The sequence below is a fragment of the Lepus europaeus genome, chromosome 18 (genome assembly GCF_033115175.1).
Source record: "Lepus europaeus isolate LE1 chromosome 18, mLepTim1.pri, whole genome shotgun sequence".
In the NCBI taxonomy this organism is placed as follows: Eukaryota; Metazoa; Chordata; class Mammalia; order Lagomorpha; family Leporidae; genus Lepus; species Lepus europaeus.
In genome coordinates this window covers 5748110-5767509 of record NC_084844.1, presented here as the reverse complement: position 1 = coordinate 5767509, position 19400 = coordinate 5748110, and the positions used below count along the sequence as shown (strand labels likewise).

At 59.1% G+C, this 19400-nt stretch overlaps 1 protein-coding gene across 3 annotated transcripts in view; it reads left to right on the top strand.

Moving 5' to 3' along the window:
* The window catches only part of TMEM104 (transmembrane protein 104), a 53964-nt gene that overhangs the window by 3576 nt on the left and 30988 nt on the right, over nucleotides 1-19400 (top strand). Inside the window, exons 1-7 of one of the 3 annotated variants that reach the window (XM_062216797.1) lie at nucleotides 281-2297; nucleotides 6569-6690; nucleotides 8748-8829; nucleotides 9205-9301; nucleotides 9809-9889; nucleotides 12905-13004; nucleotides 13350-13458. In XM_062216797.1, coding sequence (XP_062072781.1) covers nucleotides 2271-2297; nucleotides 6569-6690; nucleotides 8748-8829; nucleotides 9205-9301; nucleotides 9809-9889; nucleotides 12905-13004; nucleotides 13350-13458 — 618 coding nt within the window. In that variant the 5' untranslated portion in view covers nucleotides 281-2270. Of the gene's footprint in view, nucleotides 1-280; nucleotides 2298-6568; nucleotides 6691-8747; nucleotides 8830-9204; nucleotides 9302-9808; nucleotides 9890-12904; nucleotides 13005-13349; nucleotides 13459-19400 lie in introns of those variants that run through there. The other 2 variants (XM_062216796.1, XM_062216795.1) reach the window with 2 other exon arrangements.

Here is a 19400-nt window from a genome sequence, read left to right as displayed (position 1 = left end):
TGTCTCCTTTCTCTTCCTCCTTCCCCGCGGCGCCTCCTGACCTGGCCCGTGCCGGCTCACGTCCACTTCCCGCCTCGAGTGTCTGTTCCTTGTGCTCAGTCCGTACCAGCTACCTTCAGCGAGGGTCGGGACATCTGCGTGACCCACAGCATCCCCAGGCCTGTGCTTGCAGCAAAGCAAGCCAAAGCGCTCCCCTGTTTCTGCCCCCGCTGCCAGCATTTATTCTGAATTAAGTGCTTTGTACGGTTCCTCGAGTTTCTTTTTCACTGAGATAAATTTGAAATTTTTCTTGGGAACTTTCTTTTTTAAAGGATTTATTTATTTGAAAGGCAGCGGCAAAGAGAGAGGTCTTCCATCTGCTGGTTCACTCCCCAAGGGGCCACAATAGCTGGGGCTGGGCCAAAGCCAGGAGCCTGGAACTCCATCCAGATCGCCCACATGGGTGCTGGGGGCCCAGTACTTGGGCCATCTTCCACTGCTTTCCCAGGCATTTTAGTAGGGAGCTGGGTTGGAAGTGGAGCTGCGGGGACTCGAAACAGCGCCATATGGGATGCTGACATTGCAGGTGGCGGCTTCGCCTGCTACGCTGCAGTGCTGGCCCCTGGGAGCAGGCTGATTTTAGTGTGTCTCTGTCCCTGGCAGTGGTTCTCAGCTGGCGTTCATCTTGTCACTAGAGGACAGATTTAACCACGTCAGAAGACACTATGACTGGCCTGGTAGCATTGGTTGGGGGGGCGTTGTTACTGGCAACCAGTGGCCAGATGCTGTGGATGCTGTTGAATGTCCTACAGTGCACAAAGAACAACCTGCCCCCACAGGTCAACAGTGCTCAGGTTGGGAAACCTTAATCTGTAGTAGACCTTTGACCTTTCGCATCCCGAAACCTGCAGGCATTCCTGAGTTTACAGATGCTTCCTGTGTGGCTTACCTGCCCATAAAACTTTTGCCCGAGAGCCTCTTTGCTTTATCTTTTCTTTCGTCATAAGAACCTTCACTACCTGGTTGAACCGTTTTCCATAAAGAAATCAAGTTTTGATCCCTTGTAGAAATGGCAAGCCGAGAACAAAGCTGCAGGGAGACCAGCTGTCAGGTGGGCAGCTGGGGTCTTTTTTGTGGGTGCCCTGCTTAAAACCTCCTGAAACATCGAGCCCCCATCCAGGAGGCCTCTGCACTGTCTGACTCCAGCGCCACCGTGGCCGGTCTTGCTGTGCCTCAGCCGCACCAGCCTCTGGAAGCTCCTGGAATCTCCCTGCCTATTTCCCACCTCAGGCCTTTGTCCCAGGAAGTCCCTGACCCGGGCAGCAGCTGCTCATCCCCCAGGTCCCAGCCTGAATGGCACCACGAGGCCGCCCCTGAGTGCCCTCTGTCAAAGCGTCCCTCGCTCTTTGTCCGGGCGCTGTCTTGTCTTCACAGTGGTTCTTTCAAGCTGTGGTCATGATCCGGTTGTTTGTTTCCCTTATTTGTTTGAGAGACAGAGCTCCCATCTGCTAGCTTGTTCTCTAAAGACCACGAGGTCCAGGGCTGGGCCGGGCCGAGGCCGAAGCTGAGCACTGGGAACTCCATCCAGGTCTCCCACATGGGTGGCAGGAACCAGTTTACTTGAGCCATCACCTGCTGTCTCCCAGGGCCCACATTAGCAGGAGCTGGGATAAGGAGCTAGAGCAAGGAGTCAAAGCTAGGCACTCTCGTGTGGGATTTGGGCGTCTTAACCGCCAGGCCAAACACCTGCCTCTGCTTTTCCCTGTTGCCTGTCTCCTCCTCTTTGATGTCAAGGGCCAGTCTGTGTGTGTTCACCGTCACATCCCCAGCTCTGAGCCCAGGGTCTTGCCCACAGAGGGCTCTCAGTAGCTGACCACACAAGTGGACTAGTGAGGTGACCCTGCTCCCTCGAACACACCAGCCTCAGAGTGCCAGTGGTTGAAACCAGCCCCAGCCGTGGGTCAAGGTGAGTTTGTTGTAGGCTGTCCATCACCCTTGGTCAGAAGGCCGCAGTGAGCTCCGGGCCCTGCGTCCCATCCTGCCAGCTTATTCCATCTGCACTGCCCTGAGCCAGGAGCGTCATGGCCTGGCCATGCTGGGATCTGCTGACTGCCGTAGGAAGAGGACTCAGACTTGTAATCCTTCGTGAGATCAAATGACGATGGTGACACCTGAAACTACGCACACGGACAGGCTCACGCCAGAGGTAACCTGGTGACTCCCATCCTTAGGCACCCCGTGGCATGCAGAAGTGGCCACAGCAAGACTCCGATTAGACACAGGGAAAAGAAATGCAGTCTTCCCAGCACCTGCGGGAGGTAGGCCCAGGACCCCCCATGGACAAAACAGACAAAATCCCGGGAGGCTCAAGTCCCTTATAAAGTGGCATAGCATTTGCATATAACCTCCCACACATCCTCTCGTGCCCTTCACATCACCTGTGGACTGCCTGACAACTGTAAATGCCATGTATGTAATCGGTACATTGTTTAGGAAATCGTGACAAGGACAAAGGCTACTGTTCACTTTTTTTTTTTTTTAAATGTGTTTTATCCATGGTTGTGTGACTTTGTGGACGCATAGCCCAGGGCTATGGGGCCTCCTCTGCCAGCGTCTGAGACCCAGGTGGGGAATAAGAAGTCTTTGTTTAAATTGATTTAAGATTTCTTTATTGGGGCCAGTGCGGTGATGTAGTGGTTAAAGCTGCTGCCTGCAGTGCCAGCATCCCATACGGGTACCAGTTCGAGTCCAGGCTGCTCCACTTCCAATCCAGCTCTCTGCTATGGCCTGGGAAAGTAGTAGAAGATGGCCTAAGTCCTTGGGCCCCTGCACCTGTGTGGGAGACCCAGAAGAAGCTCCTGGTTTCGAATTGGCCCAGCTCTGGCCATTGTGGTCATCTGGGGAGTGAACCAGCGGATGGAAGACCTCTCTCTATGTCCCTGCCTCCCTGTAACTCTTTCAAATAAATAAATCTTTGTAAAAAACAGAAAAGATTTATTGCTTTTTTTTTAAAAGATTTATTTATTTTATTTTTGAAAGGCAGAGCTATAGAGAGGGAGAGACAGAGACTGAGAGAGAGGTCTTCCATCCACTGGTTCACCCCCCAAATGGCTACAACAGCTGAGGCTGAGCCAGGCCAAAGCCAGGAGCCAGGAGCTTCATCCGGGTCTCTCACATGGGTGGCAGGCAGGGGCTCAAGCACTTGGGCCATCGTCCCTGCTTTCCCAGGAGCATTAGCAGAGAACTGGATCAGAAGTGGAGCATCCAGTATTCAAACCAGTGCCCATATGGGACACTAGCAGTGGCTTTACCTGCTATGCCGTGAAGCTGGCCCCGGAATAAGAATTCAAAAGTTTGAAGCAAGATAAATTTGGGAGACTGGGAAGGGCTTTGTAGTGGCGAGAGCATTTGGATGGAGCCTAAGGCCTGGGTAAGAGTTGAGGGGTTGGAGAGGAGATGGAGGAGGGCTTGGTGCCCTGTGCAAGGGTAAATGTGTTGTGGGCAGAACTGTCTCTTGTCCAGAGGAAGTCCCCCCACCCCATCCAGCACTCAGATGGGAAGCCTGGCCCTCTCTCTGTGTGTCTCTCAAGATTTCTTTATTTGTTTGAAAGCCAGAGTGACAGAGAGATCTTCTTCCATCCACTGCTTCGTTCCCCAAATGGCCACAATGGCCAGGGCTGGGGCTGAGGCCTGGACCAGGCCAAAGCCAGTATCCTGGAGCCCCATCTTGGCCTCCGTTGTAGGTAGCAAGTGCTTGGGCCATCATCTACTGCTTTCCCAGGCACATTAGCAAGAAGGTGGATCAGAAACCGAGCCACTGGGACTCAAACCAGCGCTCCAGTATGGGATTTGGCATTACACACGGCGGAGTTACCTGCTGTGCCACCACACTAGCCCCAAAGCCGGTCCCTCTCTGGTCATCCCCTGTCCCTCCATCCTCCAGCTAGGCCCCAGGGTCGTGGTTGACAGTCACTCTCTCTGCCTCTTCATGCTTAAAAAATCTGATTGAGGCTGGGAGAAGCGGCCTCGCGTTGTGTGTCTGATCACCAGTTCAGCACCTGCATATCTTAGAAACGTCAAAAATCTAGAAAAGTGCATCTTTCTAAGAATGGGAAGTGAAAAATGAGACATGGGTGGGCATTGCCACAGAGTCAGTGTTTGTTGTTTTTAAAGGAACAGAAACAGGTGGTAAAGCAAACGCTGAGTCAACCCGTTTAACATACAGGAAGAGCAAGTGGGAGTCAACCGCGGTCTCCCAGGCTGGGAGATATCACTGGAACTGTGAAGGGGAACAGGAGCCGGGGGCGGCCACGGAAGACTGAGTGGCACTGGGATGTGGAGGGGCGGGAAGGAGCCACTAGAGGGTTGTTCGGGCGGAGGAGACGAGCCGGCGGCGCGCCTGAGGTCGGCAGAGGAGTTCGTGCTGTAAGAAACTCAGTCATTTCTGTCCGGCTGGGGTAGTTACAGCCAGAGGGCCAGGCTGGGTGCCATGGAAAAGATGGTTGGAGAGAGACCGCTAACGGCAGAGTGAGAGGAAGATAATAAAGACTGAGAAACCCACGGGGTTCGACAAACAGGAGGTCATTGATGATGTTTAAGAGTGGAGCAGGGGCAGCCAGCGCTGTGGCACAGCAGGTTAAGCCTCTGCCTGCAACACTGGCATCCCATATGGGTGCTGGTTTGAGGCTCAGCTGCTCCGCTTTCAATCCCACTCCCTGCTAATGGCCTGGGAAAGAGGCGGAGGATGGCCCAAGGGCTTGGGCCCGCGCATCCATGTGGGAGACCCGGAGGAGCCCCCTGGCTTCTGCCTGGCCCAGCCCCTGCCGTTTCAGCCATTTGGGGAGTGAACCATGGATGAAAACTCTCTCATTCTGTTTCCTCCTCTATATCTCTGCTTTTCAAATAAATAAAAATAAATCTTAAAAAAAAAAGTTCTGGGGCTGAAAACATGAAGCACAGGGACTTGGAGATGAAGGAGCAAACCCAGAAGTCCAAGTGCAAGTCCTAGCCTCCAGGAACAAGGACGTGCTCTCCACAGAGGCAGGCAGCAAGGATGAAGACACCCATTTTTGTTGATTTTTATTTTTTTATTATTTATTTTTATCTACTTGAAGGGCAGAGAGATCTTCCATTTACTGGGTCACTGCCCAAATGCCTGCAATAGGCAGGGCTGGGCCAGGCCAGAGCCGGGAGCCCAGAGCTCCCTTCAGGCCTCCCAGGATGCACTAGCCGGAAGCTGGATCGGAAGCACAGTAGCCCGGACTCCAACCAGGCGCTCCAGTGTGGGACGCAGGCACCCCAAGTGGCAGCTTAACCGGTGGACCGCAATGCCCACCTCGAAGACACCGATTTTTGGAGCCAGGAAGGAGTGAGACTTTGGGTGCGCATCAGGTGGCCCAGTGCCCTCCATAAAGTAGGAAATGGAGCCTTCACCTCCGAGTGCTGGGGGCCGCGGGCCTGGGGCTTTGAAGAATGAGGTTCGGAGCAGTCACTGTGGGAAATGCCAGGGCGTCCCGTTGAGGAACAAGGAACTCCTGCTGCTCCCCTAGGTGAAGGAGCCCTTTGTTGCGGGACCTGCCCCAGGGAACGGAGGAGAGCAGGTGCGGAGCCTTGGCTGAGCCTGGGTTTCCAGTAGGGTTGGGGAGGATGAGGCAGGTGGGGCATGCTCAGTGGAACCAGCGGGTGGGGCTGCGAAAAAAGGTAAATGATACTGAAACCAGGAGCTTCTCTCTCTCTCTCTCTCTCTCTCTGCCTCTCAAACAGATAAAACTTTAAAAAAAAAAGGAAATGATGCCCACCTGGGGAAGGGGAGCGCCTGGTGAAAGAGCAGGGGTCCATGGTGGAAATCCTGAGGGAATCAGTGTGACAGACCGGGCAGGAGGCAAGGTGGCTGGAGTTGGAGCAGAGCCGGAATCCCCCGGCCCGCAGCCTGACGAGCCACCCCAGGGCTGGCTGCGGCTGGAGGGGACTTGCTGCTATTGGCAGTGGGGTTTCCTTGGGGGTGACTGCCCACACATGTCAACAGTAGTAAAACCCACTGAAGTTAAACGGTGCGTTTTATGGTACATGAGTGATTTTTTTTCTTTTTTTCATAAAACCCCTTGATGTTGATATGGGGCGGTGGCTAGGAAAAGCGCAGTGCAAATATCAATGTCCCAGAGGACAGTCGCAAGGCTGGGTGGGGTTGGGAGCTCAGCCGTCCCAGAAACCTGGGAGTTCCTTTGAGGTGTGTGTTCTGGGCACCCTTGTGCCTGGCTGTGTCCCCAGGAGATGTGCGGTTGAGCACTAACATCTGTGGTGAGGGTTTGAACAATCACAGATGCTTAGTGGGTGGCAGGGATGACAGCAGTCACAGAGACCCAGGCTGGCCCTTGGAGACCGTCCGAGAGCTGGTGTTTGGCTGCCTGACACCTGGCCACTGGGCTGGCTCCATGGGGTCCAGGTGTGGTTCTCCCTTCTCTCCTGCCTCCCTACCTGAGCTCCAGCTGTGGCCTCCACGGTGGCACTGTCTCCCAGGGCGGTCTCTGGGAGCTGCTGGGGCAGAAGCCAGTTTATTTCTGGGCTTGAGTGTCCTTCCTGTTGCTTCCAGGTGGGGCTGGTGTACATGTTTAACCTCATCGTGGGCACGGGCGCGCTCACCATGCCCAAGGCCTTCGCCACGGCCGGGTGGCTGGTCAGCCTCCTCCTGCTGGTGTTCCTGGGCTTCATGAGGTAAGAGGCTGGGGGAGGCTGTCGTAGGGGCCTGGGGTACCCGATCTCTTACTGAACAGGAGGGTGCTTGAGGGGTGGGAGGTGTCTGTCTCCAGGGTGACCGGGCACAGGGGGGCAGATACAGAGTTCCTGTGGTGTCTGCTGACCGGGCAGTTGCACGACGGGAGCAGATAGAAACTCAGACATCTGATAGGCCTGGAGAGTGGAGCCCGCACACTGGCTGCTCTACGCTGTCCATGCTGTGAGCTTTCTGGTTCTGCTCACTGAGAAAAATCCCACCTAGCCACCGAGAGAGACTCTGACCCACAATGTAGGTGATAAAGGGAATCATTTTGTGACTCAGGATTTGCTTGGGTGACTCACAAAGCAAGCATCAGTGGTGAATGACCTCACCCACCTGGGGCCTCCCCACACCTTCGGGACGCCTGCTTCTTGAGCCAGGTGTGTGGGAGTACCAGCAGGTGCCTTGTGTGTGTGTGGGGGGGGTGCTCAGTTCCACTCGAGGTCACTCTGAGGGCTTCCATGTGTGGGTCTGAGATAGTTTTGCAAGTGCTGCAGGCCAGGTGCTCCCAGGCCCCCTAGCCAAGCCAGGTGTGCAGCAAAGAGGTAGAAAGGAATGCCTGGAGACACTCCCAGAGCTCCTCCCCCAGAGGGGCTCCCGGTGACCAGCGTGCCTCACGGTACAGACGGATCCCTGCCCGGGCAGAGCTGAGTTTATGTTGTGGGGAGACCAGCAGGCACTTAGGAAACTGGAAGGCGATGAGTCACATGGGAAAAGAGAAAGTGTGGGGCAGGGTGCAGGGCAGGGGTGACTCAGTTTCGAGCAGCGTGGCCAGGGGCCGTGAAGGGCAGGAGGAAGGAGCGGGAAGCTGAGCCCAGAGGAGGCTGTGGTTTCCAGGCTCTTGTGTGAGGAGCTGGAGTGGCCCTTGGGTGTGGGCTCCTGGTGGCCTGCAAGCCCTGGCTGCCGAGAGCTCTGGGAGTCCCCTTTAAAGGACCTTCACGGCAGCCACCGAGCCGGGGGTGATTCCTGGGAGCCCCTGTCGCAGCCCCTCCTCGCTCAGCTCATCCCTGCTTGAACATGATCAATGAGTTGGGTCTCTGCAGCCCCGAGCAGTCTCTTGATGCCTTAATTAAGATGGATTTTAGTTTTACTTCCAAAAAGAAGGGAAAAGCTAAAGCCCTGAAAATGGTCACTTAAGCAAGATAATGAGAAACCTCTCGGAGGTGCTGGGGGCGGAGGGAGTGGGAGTTCCAGGGCTAGCTCCCCTCCCCCACCAGAGGGGGCTCGGATGTGGCTCCTTGCTGCAGCCACCTGACTGTGGAGGCGGCCAGGGGCAGGGGTCAGCCCTCCAAGAGGGCGGTCCAGGGCGGGTGCACTGCTGACCTCAGGAAAGAGACACACAAAGGCTCATCCCCAGCGTCGTGGCCGGCTTGGATTCCTGGCTCAGGTCTTGCAGCCCGCCCCTGCGTCTCCCGCTGAGGCTCTCCCAGAGGAAAGCCAAAGGTGACTTTTCCCCTCTAGTCGACTTCCAGGCGAGCGTCTCATCCCCTCTCCCAGAGCCCCTCTCGGTTGGGGCTCCTGTTAGTCAGAGCCAGAGGATCTGGAAGGTAAAAGCCCTGCCCGCGCCAAGTTTCCTTTTCAATTACCCGTGCCCCCGCTCCGTCCGTCCGTGGATGTGATCCGGAGCCGACCGCCTGTCTGTGTCCTAGCGAGGACAGGAGAGCTGCCCGCCGTCCTTACAGAAGCCGTGGGGCCCCTTTGGGAACCGGCCTCCTCCAGCAGCTCAGAGCCTCACGTCCTGTCTGTCCCCAGCAGACCCTGCGTCCTGCCCCCGTGTCACCTCTCGCTGCCCCCAGCTCACTCCCTCGCGTCGGCGTGTTTCTCTGTAACCTCTCCCATGCCGGCGGGTGTGCACATGCACACGTTTTACCAGGCGAGACCCTCTCGAAAGTTCTCTCAGGAGCCGCTCAGGAGAGATGCTCTGAGCTGGTCGCCAGCCGGCTTTTCCTCTCCCACTCTGCTGCCTCTGGCAGTTAACACCCGGCCTCCCCTGCAGCTTCGTGACCACCACCTTTGTGATAGAGGCCATGGCCGCGGCCAACGCACAGCTCCACTGGAAGAGGATGGAGAGCCACAAGGTGGGTGCATCACCCCTGTCCCCGAGCTGTGCCTCTGTTCAGTCTTGTACCCAGGAGCCGACCTCGGCCGCCGGTGCCCCCGGGAGCCTCGCCCCAAGCCGAGAGCACGAACACAGCCTCCACCAAGTCCACGTCGTGGCTCCGCTCCCCCGCCCCTGCCGTGTGCCAGCTCAGCCCTGAGCCTTTGTGCCCGGCAGCCCTGCTGACTGTGCCCCTGCCTTCCGACGTGGCAGTGGGGACGTTTGAGAGCTTCCTGGTCAGCGCCTCCTAGAAAGAAAGAACAGAGGCAGTGGGCTTGTCATTGTGCTGTGCATCTTCTGTGGCTGTAGACTGCTTCTTCCCTCCTTTCCCTCCTCCCCCTCCCCCAACCCTCAGGAGGAGGAAGACGACGACTCCTCCACGGCCTCAGACAGCGACGTTCTGGCCCAGGACAGCTACGAGCGGGCTGAGAGACGGCCCATCCTGTCTGTGCGTAAGTCTTGGGATCTCGGCACTTCCTGCGGTCTGTGGGGCTCCCTTTCCTGGCAAGAAGGCCCTGGGGGGCTCCCTGTGGACACCCCGTGGAGTTTCCTGGGAAGACACTGTTGGGAGAGGAAACAGGACACAGGCCTGGCCCACTGGCTCTGCCACCCACCTGGCACGTTACTTGACCTCCGTGCCTCAGTTGCCCACCTCTCCTGTTACCGTCATGACCGGATGCCTGGGAAAGTGGAAACTGGAGGGGGATGGGTCCCCGGCTTCTCTGCTCCTCCCACCTTCTCCTTGCTGCCTCACCCTCGGCCAGGCCAGGCCAGGGCTCCCAGCCCAAGGGAGTATCCCCAAGTCCCCTTTTGGACCTGGGAGAATTTCCTCCAGAGAGTGAGACGCTTGACGCTTGACGCTGTCAGGCTTCTGGAGAATTCCGTGAGCTGCACCACACCCTCGGGGGCTCCTGCAAGTGGAGGAGCCGTCTCATCTCCCTGTTCTTGTGGCTTTGCAGAGAGACGTGGCTCTCCTGGCCTGTTTGAGATCACAGACCGTGTGGAGATGGGACAGATGGCCTCCATGTTCTTCAGCAAAGGTAGACGTTCTCGGGGGCAGGCACAGGGGAGGGACAGCCAGGCCCCCCGGGGCTGTGCTCTGACTGTGAGGAGATGGTGGAGGGGGGCCCCTGTGGGCTTGCTCCCAAAGCGCTCCGAGAGCCCACGCTGTTTCCTGCCCTGGCAGCGGTCAGCCGGTGGAGGCGGCCAGGAGCTCTGTGCCTCTCACTTGAGTCCTTCTGACTGCTGTTTTCTCATGGCCTCTCCTGCCCGGGACGACACCCGACAGAGACAGGATCTGCTGTGCGCACGCGTGGCCGTGACTCCCTGGTGACCAGCAGAGGGCGCTAGGAGCCCGTTCCCAGGGCTGCTATGGGCTTGAGAGCCCTGAGTGTGGTCCTGATTCCTGTGGGCTCCTTCCTGGGATTTGAAGGTGTCCCCCAGGGGGCCCAGTGATGACCTTTGATGCCCCCCCCCCCAGCAGATCTCATTCTTCTGGAAGGTGAGCTCTTTAGGAAGAGTTTTTGACCCCAGACTTGTCAGACTCTGCTGCAGTCAGGATCTCTGTGGGTCCCTCCCCTCACAGCTGTCCTGGGAGGTTTCCTGCCCCTTCATCAAGGTCCCTGGTGGTGATCAGTCTGCATTCTTCTAGTCTTGGGAGTGGCTGCATCCAGAGGCGGGGGCTACAGGAATGAGAATCTTCCCGTCCACTTCTCGCGAGGTTAAGCGTCCAGGCTGTGGTTGGCAGTGCATCTGGTCCAGGGGGTGGTGACCGTGAGGGGAGGTTCTGGCTCCGCGCTCCCTCCTGGACCAGCCTCGCAGAGGTTTCCAGAACTCGTCAGGACCACGCTGGCCGTGGCCGGCCCGCCTCTGTGCTCTTCCTTTGATTCGCTTCTGTCACCCCCACCTCGCTGGGCCCGGAGGGCTTCAGGGTTTCCTCCTGGAAGCCACACGCAGGCTTTCCAGGAAGAGGCGCGACCGAGGGACAACACCCCGTGTTCTCATGTCCTGCGGTCTGCCCTGACTTCTTTAGGAATTCTAGGAACTAGTGGCTTGGATTTGCCAACCCCGACCCCGTCCCCAACCAGGCTCCTGGCATGAGGACAGCCCCCCACCCCCGCTTGGAGGAAGCCGCTGCCGCCGCCTCCCCCACGGGAACCCCCAGGCCCAGGCCATTCTTTGTTGTGGAGCCCGCCCTGGGCACTGGAGCGTCCCTGGCCTCTCGCAGTCACAGCCCCGAGTTAACGACGCTCAGAACTGGGCTCAGACGTGGCCGTGTATCCTCAGAAGGGGCCGGGGACCCCCCTACTCCCTTCCTAACACGCAGGTGTCTGTGTGGCACCTTCGCCTTTGGCAGGGCTGGCTCCCTCCCCGGAGGGCTCCCTCGGGGCCCCGCTCATTTCTCGTGGGCAGCAGCACCAGGCGCACTCCTTGGCCTCCCCTCAGGATGGGCCCTGACCCTCCGCCCTGTGTCCAGCAGTGGGACGTGTTGGTCACTGAGGGCCCAGGGCAGTTCACGTGCAGCACTGGTGCTGGTGGCAGGGAGGGTCACCACCGCCTCGCAGAGGGCAGGCCGAGACGCCGGGGCCTGAGCGATGCAGGCCCTGAGCTTGCACGTCAAGGCCCTCCCTTATGGCAGGAAGGACATGCCACCAGGGTGATCAGAAAGCAGGCCAAGGCCCTCCTGGGTCCTCTCAAGAATCATATTTTCTGGTCTTTTCCTCCCAGACTCCCAGGCGCAGAGCTGACCTCACAGGGCCCAGGCTGCCATGTCCTAGCCCTTCCCCTCGGGACCCTGCAGGCTCTTCTGAGCCACCAGGATTAGCAGGGAGCTGTCACTTCATTTTTCTTCCTGCTCTCAGAGAAGCCAGCAACTTGAGACCAGTAACATCAAACACTTGAGCACTTAAGTCTGAAGGGGAGTTTGAGACTGGCCGCTTGGGCCGTGCCCCCACGTTGTGGAGGCCCAGCCGCTTCTTCCAGGGCTTCTGCACCTGGTCTTTACAGCGGGAATCCACGTGGAGGTGGTACACGTGGGATTCTTAGCATGAGGGACGACTGGGGATTTGCTGGAGTCACAGAGTGGGTCTGAGGGAATGAGGCCAAGAGCCCCACGTCCCGGGCCCTGCCTCAGGCTGCGTCTAGAGCCGGGGAGCTTCAGCAGCATGGAGGGAGGAGGGGTCGTCGTGAGCACCATCTCTGCCGGGCTTGGAAGTGGACCAGACTGAGAGCGAGGCACTTGGTCTTTGGAAATCAAGGGCTTTTTTTTTTTTTTTTTTTTTTTAATGATTTATTTATTTATTTGAAAGGGAGAGTTACAGGCAGAGAGAGAGGGTCCTCCATCCGCTGGTTCATCCCCCAGATGGCTGCAGTGGCAGAAGCTGGGCCAATCCAAAGCCATAAGCCAGGAGCACCCACACGGGTGCAGGGGCCCAAGGACTTGGGCCATCTTCTACTGCTTTCCCAGGCCATAGCAGAGAGCTGGATCGGAAGTGGAGTAGCCGGGACTCGAACCATATAGATGCTGGTGCTGCAGGCTGAGGCTTAGCCCACTACACCAAGCATCTACCCCAAGGAAATCAAAGGCTCGTGACCCTCTTGGTTTCAGCTGCGCAGAGCTGGGCCTGACTTCCCATCGAAGGCTGTGCTTAGAGCCCCATCCTTGCACAGTAGGGATCCTGGCCCCGACACACCTGGGGTTCCAGCTCCTGGCTCGGGCACCTCTCCTCCCTGTCCTGCCACCTGACCGCAGCTTGGAGGCCCCTCTGGTTCCCCCCAGGCCAGCCATGCCTCACGCTCGTCTGGATGCTTTACCTGCCCGACCTCCAGGCTCACCGAGCCCTGTCAGGTGACAGTCACGAGCGATGTGTCTCCTGCCAGCATCACAGCGTCGCCAGGCAAGGCAGCAAACAGACTTGAGGGTCATTTTTCTGCTCCTGTGGAAAGTCCGGTGGCTTGGAGAAGCAAAAGCCACAGGAGGGGTGGAGATGTAGTCACCGACAAAGGCGGCAGACGTGTGTCTCGGGCTCCCTGACTGATGGCTTTGTCCCTTCCAGTGGGAGTCAACTTGTTCTACTTCTGCATCATCATTTACCTGTATGGGGACCTGGCCATCTACGCTGCGGCAGTGCCCTTCTCCCTCATGCAGGTGACCTGGTGAGTGCCCGCCCCGTGCTGGGCTTCCTTGACCAGTGGGAGCAGAGCGCTCAGGGTAGAAGCGTGCCTCCGGGCCAGTCCACAGCTGGCCGTGCGCTGCCCCGCTGTCCCCGCCCTGCCCCGCTGGGAAGGTGGTTGGGATTCCTGCCAAGGGCTCTTGAGTCATTGGGAAACAGTACGACAGGAGCCAGTGGGGTTCTTCCTGAAAGACGCTGTGAAAGGGGCTTTGTGAGGGGTCACATCACGGCGCTAAAGCAGCCGTGGAGGGGACGGCGCCTGCCTCCTCCTAGCCAAGCCAGGAGGGCGGCCCTGAGCCCCGCGCTCTCCCCTTGCTCTCTCCGACAGCAGCGCCACTGGCAACGACTCCTGTGGCGTGGAGGCCGACACCAAATACAATGACACCGACCAGTGCTGGGGGCCCCTGCGCCGGGGGGACGCCTACCGCATCTACCTGGTGAGTGCCCTCAGCCCTGCTCGTCGGCGGCCCAGCCTGCGTGGGGTGGCTGAGGCTGTTCAGACTACCCTTACTTCCTGGTAAGACCTTCCCCAGAGAGGAGGGGCTGCACCTCCTCATGTCCTGGCGGATTGCGTCACTGAAACTGTAGCCCCAGAGTGAGGCAGCCAGGCCTCAACGGTTGATGTGGTTGGCAGGTGGCGTGCGGGTCCCTGCCAGCTCCGGGGCTGTGAACTCTTATAAACTTAGCTCAGGGTTTCCGGGGCACTTAGCCAAAGCTCATCTCCCACGGGCTTGCTGAGTTTTGACCTTGCTGCTGGCCAGCCCAAGAGCATGGGGGTCGGTGCTGGGTCTGCTGGCTGGGCGGGCCAGACCGAGTCCTGACAGCTGACCCTGACCATAGCCAGGGTCTCCAGCTAGGGCAGGATGGGCCAGCCGTGTTCTGTGATCGGAGAAGGGATGCGTCTCTAGGCTCGTTCTGCCTGCTTTGTGCCATGGCAGGGGAGGGGGTGGGGGAGGGTCTCCTCCAGCGAGAGACAAAACGAGAGCCGTTATTTATCTCTGCCCGCTTTGCAGGCAGGACTCTGAAATGTTTCCCTTGAACTTTCGCAGTATCTATTAATATTCTCCGCCGCTCCTGGTCCCGCTCAGCCCTGACACAGATTTAGGTGTGCTAGGTGACACACAGTTGGCCACGTGGCCACTTACTGATCTGGGGGGAGCAGAGCCTCTCAGGGTTGGCCTCTGTCCTGGCAGAGGTCTCGCAGGCCCTGCCAGCTCGGTGTTCGGGTCCGGATTTGTTAACCTCGAGGGCCGCTGAGTGGGTTCCTTTGGCTTCTCTGCCCCACCCCACGGACTGACTGAAGTGCCCTGGGCCCTGGGTGCCCGTTCCTTTCCTCTTTGTTTCTGAAACAGCCGGGTGACGGCGTGTGTTTCTGCTCTTACGTGTTCCATTGCAGCCGGGGGTCTGTCCCCGGGGCAGGGTGGCGTCTCCATACCAGCGTCAGGGTGGCACAGTTCAGGCCTCATTGGTCCCTTAGCATTCCAGCTCCCTGTGTTGGGTGAAAGTGGTAAAAGGATGACTAAGTGAGGGCCCGTCTGGGTCTCTAAGTAGTGTGGCTGGGCAGGAGGAAGTGACGAGGCAGGCGGCCGGGAGGCTCCAAGGCAGAGCTGCTCAGGTGGGTGCTGGGGAGGCCGCTGCAGTCCGGGCAGACCCTGCCAGGCACGCCCTGGCCCCAAGCAGAGACCAAGCGCTGGGGCTGTCCGCTGTTGCCATTTGCCGGGTAAATTATTCATAGGCGTTATGATTGCCTTGTTCAATTGGCCCTTCACTCATTCCTACGAAGCTTTAGTGACAGACGCCTCGCTCCCTGCATCTCTGTGACTCTCTGTCCCAACAGAGGAGCCCTTCAGGAAGGTGGACGGGCACTAATTAGTGCGCCCGTCTCTCCCGGCTGACTCCTCTCTCAGCCAACTGTGACCAGCGCCGCTGGCACTGGCTCCCAAGACAGGAAGCGGAGGCTGCCCCTCCGGGGCCCATGTCCTCGGGGGGCTGACGCCGCCCCTGTTCCCGCACTCCAGTCCGCCGGGGGGCTTTGGTTCCCACTGAAGGCTCTTGGTTTACGTTGCTCCTCTACCTAGTTTGGCAGGAGCTGAGGCAGACAGGCCTGGGCACCATCTCAGAAGTTCCTGACAGCTCAGCATGTGCCTGCCAGGGTCTAGGGCTCCACGAACCACAGAGCCCCCCGGCCCTCGGCCCCTGCGCTCTCAACACTCGGCAGCCCCGCCACACCCTGGGTGAGCTGGGAGGGGCAGAGCATCTGGTGGGGAGGGGGGCAGGTGCAGCTTTCCCCTGTGAGTTTTAAGCCCTCTCGCGAATGATAGCGGCATCTTTCCCTCCCAGGTCCCACCTGCGGGGTGCCTCCCTCTGTGTCCTCACGCAGGTCAGGGAGCTGCATGCCACTGAGGGGCCACTGCAGATCCCAGAGAGCAGGGCCATCCTTCCCCCCGGCCCCCAGGCGTTCAGAAGATTGTCCGTCCCTTCTAGGGGCTTCCACTGTGCCTCCTGCCACCACTGCCTGTTTCTCATTGTGCTGCCAGACATGTGGTTCCCCGAAATGTTCAGCAGAACGGCAAGCAGGTTGGAGGGTGATGGTCAGAGCATCCCTGTCCCTGTGCACACATCACCTCTTTGTCCCAGGGACGATGCCCATACCTGGCCTTGCATCTAAAGGGCCCAGTAGCATCCACTTCTTCCTGCCATTCTGGGGGACAAGGACACAGGTGTCTGTTGTGGTTTATTTTCCCAAAGCCCCCTGGAAGTGATCTGAGAAGCACACACAGGAGGAGGATATTCGGGATGTTAATTTCTCCAGGGTGCGCACACACACACACACACGCGCGCGCGCACACGCAAAAGCTTTCTCTACCATCAGCCACCAGTCGCCTCCCCAAGCCCTTGACCTTAACAAATGGAAAATTCCTCATCCCCACCTCACGCCTTGTGAGACCCTATCCACATCCTGCGATGCCCGGTGCAGCCTGTATGAGTCAGATTCTCCCTCCTTCCCTGGGGAAGCCAGGGTGCTGTGGGGAGGGGGTCCTGTGACTCATTTGCTGCCCCACGTGGGCTCTAGGCTGACCCAGCAGCCGCTCCAGCCTTGAATCCAGGCTGGCAAGCATTTGGGATTCTTTCTACTCAGCTTCTGTGGCATTTCATTCCTTCCTGTACGGTACAGAGGGGCTACAGGCCACCGGTGAAGGTGTCGGGTTGCGCCCAAATCTGCTCTCTCTGGGACTCGTGCTAGCCACGGTGCTGGGGCAGCACATTGTTCTCCCCTGGGGCCATGGGTGCTGCCCACTGCCCTGTTGCCCTTCCGCGTTCCTGCAGCCTCCCAGCCTCTCTTCGCCACATTTGCCAGGGTGTCCTTCCTCCTGAAGAGTGTCACAGGGAAACCCTGGGGGGACAATGGGGACTCCCCAAGTGCTGAAAGCTCCTGGCCACTTGGAAGAGTGAGCAGCATCGGCCACATACAGGTGGACAGGTGCCGCTGGGTCACCTAGCAGGTGCCGGCCACGTAGAGCCAGGGGCACAGATGGCAGAGCGGAGCTTATCCTGGCTGGAGACCCGGCCACAAACTGGCCATGTGGAGCAGGGGGCCCCTCGTGGGCTGCCTTGGGACAGCACAAGGTCACCCTGGCTTGAACTTAGGAGCTGTGAGCTCCACCTCCATGGCACAGGTGACTGGGGGGAGAGATGCAAGTGCCTGGCAGAGGAGTCGCCACCCCCTGCACCAAGGGCACTGTTCCCAGACTCTGTGCAGACGGCTCCCTGAAGAAGTAGGGACACAGGGGAGCTCTGTCTGCCAGGCTCTCCCCAGAGGAGCGGCTCAGTCCGAGATTCGGGCTCCAGGTAGCACAGGAGGGCTCCATCCGGGCCCTGTTTCCTCTCCTCCCCCAAGCCCGTGTCTTCTGATTCCGTCTCAGCTCTGTCCCACGCAGCGACACTGGCCCCTGTCAGCTCATATCAGTGAAGCAGCATGTCTTCCCCTCCACAGAGCAGTCGGCTTCCTCCAACAATACCACTCAAGGAGACGGTACCCTTCTTGTGAGCGCTGGAGAAGGGAGCGAGGCGGCGGCCTGGCAGCGCCGTGCCAGGCTCTGACAGCTCCTCCCCACCAAGCGCTGTCTGCCGTGCGAGCAGCCTGTCACCGGTGACTTTCACATCTCCCGTGCAGGCTTCCCAGCCATGGGGTCCGGGACGTGGCGCCATCCATTCTACAGTGGCGCAGACAGACTCAGAGACAGCTTCCCTGGGGTCACAGAGCTGACGCAGACGGGAGCTCCTCTCTTCCGACTCTCAGCCCAGTGCTCTTGCCCCGCTGGCACAGGGCGGCACCCGGTGCCACACACAGACTCAGAGCCTGACCTCTTCAGAGGGCCCGGGCGTCCGTCCGGTGGGTGGTGTGCGCTTGCACGTCCTGCCTGCCTCCCTCTCTCCTGGGCGGTGCCGCAGACTTTCCCTGGCTACTCCAGAGGGGCCGGAGTGGAGCCCCCTTCCCAAGATGTTTCCCTCTCTGTCCATTCAGCGGCTGTGCTCGTGCCCGGGGCTGTGGCATCTGCTCCTAAGTGGGTCACTGCTGCCACCACTTGAATATTTATTCTTACCACTTCTGGGGCAGGAGGTGGCCTAGAGGCCTCCGGGACCAGTGAGGAGGGAAAATGAACAGGAAGCAACAAGTGTGTGGAGCGGCAGTGACCTCACGGGACCAGCTGTGCTGCACGCTTCCACGTTTTCTACACCAGTGGTGCCCCCAGAGAGAGCGCAGCTCCACCAGGACAGAGGCGAGCGCTGCCTTGGTTGTGTGTGATGTCTGTAGCCTGGGTCCCGGCTAAGCAATGTTGGGAAAGGTGACCCCTCCAGGGGACGCGGCAAGAAACGCAGTGTCCCCGGGGAAGGGTCACGGGGCTCGTCCCATCTGGAGACCGAAGCTGCCACCCAGCAAACACGTGAGCTCGTGAGCAACGCGTGCTTTCCTGCCCGTCAGACTCGGCCCTGTACCAAAGCAGCCCAAGTCGGGAGGCTCCTGGGTGCCGGGGAAGGGGAGGGCGTTGGTCACAGGGTCTGGGACATCGGTGCCTCTGTAACGGGGGGACCCTGTGGGACTCCCCAGGAATGCCGGAGGCCCACCTGCTTTCCTTTTCCTTGGCATGCCCTCGTCAGCTCCTCCTTCCAGAAAGTGGGGTTGGTCTGCCTTTCTCTCCTGCCCACCGGCCCGTGGCAAGATGGCTGTCACAGTCACATGCCCCACAGTGCAGGGAGTGGAGTAGTCCTGGGCCCACCACCATCAAGGGTGTGGCTCAGGGGGTACGGAGTGCATCCTGAGCCTCGGGTGGGGATCTGGGTCTTGGGGTCCCTCTGGCCCCCACCAGCACGGAGCCCCCTGCATCCTAGGAGATCAGGTCTTGGAAGAAGGAATTTCTTCCCCACTCCTCACAGCACGTGAGCCGCTTACCTGGACAGACGCTGCGTGCCCTGCGCGGGGTGAGCGCTCACGGCCAGCAGCGAGTGACGGGCTGTGAAGGATTAGCTTCTCTCTTCTGTCCAGGGAAATCAATGACACAGGGACAGGCCTGTGTTTTTCCTTCTTCCTTTCTTTCCCCTCCCAGGGAGCTGCCTGTCTTCTCGGCCCAAGAGTGGCTTCTTGCGTGCAGTGAGCTTTTCCGTCCCCACCCCCTGCCCTCTCTAAATGGATTCAGGTTACCTGTCACTCACTGTGACACTCACCTGTCTGGTCAGCCTCTGCCCAGGGCCCCCATGAGCCTCCCCACCCCCACTGCTGCTGGTACCTGGATTCAGCCCCCAGTCCTCCCTGCACCTGCCCAGCCTGGTCCCAGGCGACCCTTCACCTTTCAGAGCAGCCCTGAGTGACATCCCCTGAGCCACGCTGTGACCCCCTGCCCTGGCTCCACACCTCTGGTGTTCGGCCAGGTCCCTGCCTCCTGCAGCGTTGTTTTATTTTTAATGGAGCTCTCAGGGACACAGGTTCTGTCGGCTGGCATTAAGCCCACCATCCATCACGCCCTCCAGGGCCGGAGCCTGATGCTTCAGCTTAGAGGATGGGCAGCAAGGACCGGTTTCTTCCCCCACCGTCCTTTCTCCCCTTGGCAGCTGAGCCTCTCTCTGGCCCTGCTGGGACGTCCCACTTTCTCCAGCACCATCTCCATCATCTGGGAGTGACAAGCACAGCACATACCTCCTCCCCACGGCAAGCCCGCCTCTCCATGCACAGGAGGGAGAACCTGGCTGCTCAGCCCCTGGCCCACCCCCACTTCCCAACTCTCCCAGGAAGTAAATAGAGATGGGCTGCTGCCAACCCCCACCCTAGAGGAACTCCGTGGAATGAAAGCCCAAATGTGCAAAAGGCGCGCAAGGGGTCACT